General features: G+C 65.9%; 1 protein-coding gene across 1 annotated transcript; it reads right to left on the bottom strand.

The window, feature by feature from the left end:
* Nucleotides 1-84: 84 nt before the first annotated feature.
* EVA1B (eva-1 homolog B) lies at nt 85-3,192 on the bottom strand. The gene is made up of 3 exons (XM_056509274.1): nt 3,002-3,192; nt 1,551-1,667; nt 85-1,470 (listed from the first exon to the last, which is right to left on the bottom strand). The coding sequence occupies exons 1-3, from the start codon at nt 3,078-3,080 to the stop codon at nt 1,061-1,063; spliced, it is 606 nt and encodes a 201-aa protein (XP_056365249.1). The 5' UTR covers nt 3,081-3,192; the 3' UTR covers nt 85-1,060.
* Nucleotides 3,193-4,950: the final 1,758 nt, after the last annotated feature.

Below are 4,950 nucleotides of genomic sequence, written 5' to 3'. Positions count from 1 at the left end.
GCACATGGAGCTCCCCCCAGCCTCGCTGCCCCCAGCCCAGTTCTGCACCCATCGGGTACAAATGATCACTCCACACCCAGACACTGCTCCTTGAAACATAACAGCCCCTGCATCTATAGAAATTGTTTAAAATAAACTATTTTGGGTACAGAGTGCAGTGTGGGGGCTGCTCAGGGCTCCACTGTTGGCTGCCGTGCCCCTGAAGGGCTGGGCTGGTCCTGCCGGGCACAAAGGGTCCCGTGGCTCAAGGGGTCCCACCAGGGCCCGTGGCAGGGTTAGGGCAGGGCCTCCTCTTCCTTCTCCTCCTCCACCCCCGCACAGTTTTCCAGGCCAGCTCCAGTCCCAGCACAGCCTGGCCTCCAGCCACAGGAGAACATCTGGAAAACATCTGGATCCTGCTGGCGCTGGCAGCGGGGGGGATCCAGCCTGGGAAGGAACTATTTTTATAAAGTTGCCGGGGAGGGGGCAGTGGGGCCCGGCTCCCCGCGGGGCTGGGCTGGGAGTGGGGCAGGATGCGGCTCAGCCCGGCGGGAGCTGCCGCATCCCTGGGGAGCAGCGGCCGGCCCGGAGTCCAGCGGGAACATCCGCCTTGGCCCGGCCGGAGGGCGCTGGGTCACGGCGGGCGGTGCCGGAAAAGACCCGGCTAATTTTAGTGGGGCCGGGAAGGGAATTGGCTCGGGGAGGGGCCGAGACCGACCCTGTCTGTGCCCAGGGCCCCAGAACCCCGGATCCGCCACGCTGGGCTCTCGTTCGTGTACAACAGCACCATGTTTGTGGGGCAGGAGCCCCGGGACAGCCCGGCCCTGCCCCACGGGGCTGCACTGTCCTTGTCCCTCTCCCCGCGTGTCCCGGGGCTCAGCCCTCGTACCAATGGCTCAAAGTGCGTCGTGTCCCACAGCGAGTCCAGTGACACCGGGGTGCGGCTCTCCGCGGTGCAGGGACAGTTCAAGGCAGCTCCGCCAGCTCAGGGGCAGCGAGCAGCCCCCTGTCCTGCTGTCCATCCTGGCACGGTGCGGGGCAGCTGTGGGCGAGCAGGCACCGTGCCGGGGCGCTGCCGGGCTCAGTAGTAGTGGACGCGGCCCAGGGTGCCGATGGTGCCGGATCCCAGGATGTCGGGCTGCCCGTTGCGCCAGATCTCGCGGATGATGCGCTCCCGCTCCTCCAGGCGCTGCGCCCGCTCCAGCTCCTCGGCCGACGCGAACACGTTCACGGCCAGCGCCCCGTCCCCGGGGCCGTGGCTCTCCAGCGGGATCTCGGTCACCGGCAGCAGCGACTCAGACGCTGCGCGGTCCACGGTGTCCTCTTCGTCCTCGTCCTCCTCGTCGTCATCGTCCTCGCTGAGGTCGCCGGGGCGCGGCGGGGGCCGCGGGGCGGGCCGGCAGGACAGGCGCAGCACCAGCAGGCACAGGGTGAGCAGCAGCCCGAAGCAGACGCCCAGCACGAAGTAGAGCCCGAAGCTCTCGGGGTTGGCTGCGGAGAGCAACGGAGGGGTGAGGGAGGGACCTGCCCGCGCCTCCCGGGGGCCCGCGGTGGCTCCCGCTCCTGCTCACCTCGGATGTGGGCGTACGCGGCCATGCTGTTGCTGAGCAGCTCCATGTCCCTCCGGCGACCCTCCATCCTGTGCCTGGCAGTTCTCAGCGGCTCCAGGGACGACACATGCTCGACATCTGTGGGACACGAGCTGAGCAATGCTCTATAGGGGGATCCCCCTCAAGTCCTCTGTCCCTTTCAAGGCCATGCCTGGGTGCGCCCAGGGGCTCCTTGCTGAGCTCCAGCTGAGCAGGGCTTCGTGCCTGGGCTGGGCTGCTCCATCCAGGGCTGGAACCCCACAGATGCTGAGCTGGAGCCGTCCCACTCCTACCGCCCTCCGTCCTTCCTGAGGGACCAGGACGGATGCGGCTCCTCCTGGACACAGCATCAGGCAGATCTGTGGCACCGGGCCAGGCTTTCTGTGCCGTGCCTGGCCATGGGATGGGGCACGGGGCAGGGCAGGAGCAGGGCAGAGCAGGGTCCCAGCACCAGGCAGAGGTGCTGCCGCAGCTGCCTGTGCACGCACGTGTGCTCCACACACACTCTTGGGGCAGTGTCCCTGTCCCTGACCCTGTCACTGTCACTGTCCCTGTCATTGACCCTCTCACTGTCCCCCATATTGCTCTGGCCCAGCTCCAGCCTTGGCCCTTTGCCGTGGGGCCCTGCAGTGCAGAGACAAGGCCAAGCACAGTGCAAAGGCCACCAGGACAGGCCAGCGGTCAGGATGAAAGGCAGGACGGAGGGAAGGATGGGCAGCAGGGCGGCGGGATGGATGGGAGGCAGGACAGCGGGCAGGACAGGGCGGGAGGAAATTTGGCCCTGGCAGAGGATGAGCTCGTTCCCAGAAACGGCTCCAGGGAGGGAGGAATGAGGAAAGAAATGCAAAAAATGTGACACATCAGCAAAACCATCCCGGAGGGTCCAGAGCTGAGGGTCCGCGGCACATCCCGGGGCTGGGCAGCCCCACTAGTGGGACACCCCAAAACAAGGCCAGCAGGGTCCCTGCGAGGGGCGGGTGCCCTTCTCGTGGAGCAGCACGGGCAGCCCCTGCCCCGGCTGCTGTGGGCCGGAGGGGCACAGCCCAACCACGGAACCCCAGGATCCCCTGCCGGTGGTGCTGAGGAGCCTGGCTGGCTCCAGGGCCTTGCGGGTCCCCAAGAGCCGAGCCCCGAATCGCTCAGTGCTGCGTCCCCGAGCATTATCACACTGTGTCCCCAAAGCCTCCTGCTCCGCATCTTCAACCGCTCGGTGCCCACGGGCCGGGCTGTGCCACCGAGCCCTGTGCGCTCAGCCCCGTGTCCCTGCACGGCGCCCGCGTCCCCCAGCCCCGCGTCCCCCAACGCCGGAGCCCCGAGCCTGGCTGGACCGAGCCTCGACAGCCGCTCTGCCGTCGGGGCTGGGCTGTCGCGGCTGTCGCGGTCCCTCGGTGCCCCGGCCCGAGCCGCACGCGGTGCCCGGAGCTGGTACTCACCGGGGCGGGAAGGCGGCGGCGGCAGAGCCGCTGCACTTTGGCTGGAGCGAGGGAAGAGAGAGCAAGGTCTGTTTAGCATTAACGCTGCAGCAACAGGAAATAGTTCGGAGGCGGCTGGCGGTCAGCGCTCCCGCCGGAGCCAATGGCAGCCCCGGCCGGGCCGAGCGGGGCCGGGGCCGGGGCTCGAACCGCTCCCCCGGGACGCCGCGCTCGGCCCTGCGGTGGAACCGCCCCGCAGCGGGGCCAGGCCCCGGCCCAGCCTTGTCCAGCGCCCATCCGGCCAGGCCCGGCTTGGCTGAGCCCAGCCTAGGCTGGGCTGGCAGTGCCCGAGCCAAGGCAAGCCCTCCGGGCTGGGGGCACAGCGTTCAGCTCAGCTCAGCTCAGCTCGGCTCGGCTCAGCTCAGCTCGGCTCAGCTCGGCTCGGCTCGGCTCGGCTCGGCTCAGCTCGGCTCGGCTCGGCTCAGCTCGGCTCGGCTCGGCTCAGCTCGGCTCGGCTCAGGCCCAGCGCTCGCCATGGGTTCCAGGGAGCTGCCGGGGCTGGTGCCAGTCACGCAGGGTGGCCCTGGCTCAGCCCCACGGGCCAAGGGAGCCCACAGGCTCCGCATTCCACCAGTGTCCCCAGCGGCCGCTCCAGGCTGGACTGGGAGGGACGAGCCCAGTGAGTGACTCAGGGCACTGAGCCTTGGGGCAGGACCGGCCTGGGGGGGACATGGGGCACTCAGGCTGCTGATCTGTGAGCCTGGCCCCCCTCTCCTGTACCCCAAAACCCCCATCCCACCCCTCCCTCCCACCCCTTCCCTGTGGGGTCGCTGGGCTGTCATATGAAGTTTTATTGCCGACATGCAGGAGTAGTTTCGATGTAGTACAAAAATAACGTCTTTATACAAATTTTTTTCCTTTTTTTTTTTTCTTTTTTCTTTTTTTTTTTTTCCTTACAACAGGCTCTGTCCCGCCGTGGCCCTGTGGCCCCCCCCATGCCCCCTGTACCACCCCCTTCCAGTTTGCCTTAGCACAAGTGGATTGACCAGTGCTGCCACTGCAAGATCCTGGTGTGATACAGCCTCAAGGAGTCCCAGAATATTGCTTTTTGCTTTAACATGGGGGAAAACCAGTAAAAATAAAGAGGGAATGAGGCAGGAGAACCAGGAGGAGAGAACAGGGCCCTGGTGGGGTGCTCAGGAGATCCCTGCCCTGCTGCTGGTGGCACAGGGGGTGGTGGGACAGACCCACCATCTTCAAAATAAATAAGGCGAAAGAGTTGGGGCTACTGGCTCAGCTGGGGTGGTGCAGGGAGCTGGTCTGTGTTAGTGTTCACGAGGCCCTGCCTGGCCACAGGGCCTTGGCGAGGTGCAGGCAGCACGTAATGCCCGACGTGGCCAGGGAGGTTCAGGTCCAGCCCCCTGTCCCCACAAAGCCACTGCTGGGGTGGCCCAGCTTACACCCCGTCCCCTTCCCCAGCCCGGGGCAAGAAAAGGCAACAACACGCTACAAACATCTGCCACTCACTCCCTGCCCACGCCCACTGTGCTGTAAGAGCTGGGCCCAGAGAGCAGGGCAGCCCCCCCAGCTCCAACCTTCCCTGCTCACAGGGCTGGCAGGAGGGGGATGCCAGGGCTGGGAGCAGCCAGAGGCAGGAAGGAGGCAGCTCAAGAAGGTGCTGCCTTGAGCAGGAGCCCTGGCCAGGGCACTGGGAGCCCTGGGAGCTCTGTGTGAGAACAGTTCATCTGGCAAGACAGGCATCCAGTTCATAAATGAGGCTCAGAAACAATCGTTCTGTTCTCAGCACAGGCCAAAGCTCTTCCAGTGGTACGAGGTGACAAACCAGGATGTCCCTCCTCTGTCTTGGCATGAGGGCAGAGGCAGCCCCAGGTTTGGGCTGGGATGGCAAGAAAAGCTGGGAACAAATACAGTAGAGACTTCAGCCAGCCCCTCCTATCTCTAGGCGGATT

Source organism: Oenanthe melanoleuca, chromosome 23 (genome assembly GCF_029582105.1).
Source record: "Oenanthe melanoleuca isolate GR-GAL-2019-014 chromosome 23, OMel1.0, whole genome shotgun sequence".
NCBI lineage: Eukaryota > Metazoa > Chordata > Aves > Passeriformes > Muscicapidae > Oenanthe > Oenanthe melanoleuca.
This window is presented reverse-complemented; position numbering and strand designations above follow the sequence as displayed.

Bases quoted from the DNA above. Each gene is read 5' to 3' on its own strand.
- EVA1B (XM_056509274.1), bottom strand. From the start codon at position 3,080: ATGCTAAACAGACCTTGCTCTCTCTTCCCTCGCTCCAGCCAAAGTGCA. The intron at 1,668-3,001 runs GTGAGTACCAGC...CGTGTCCCACAG, and splicing joins GCCGCCGCCTTCCCGCCCCG to ATGTCGAGCATGTGTCGTCC. The intron at 1,471-1,550 runs GTGAGCAGGAGC...TGCTCTCCGCAG, and splicing joins CGCGTACGCCCACATCCGAG to CCAACCCCGAGAGCTTCGGG.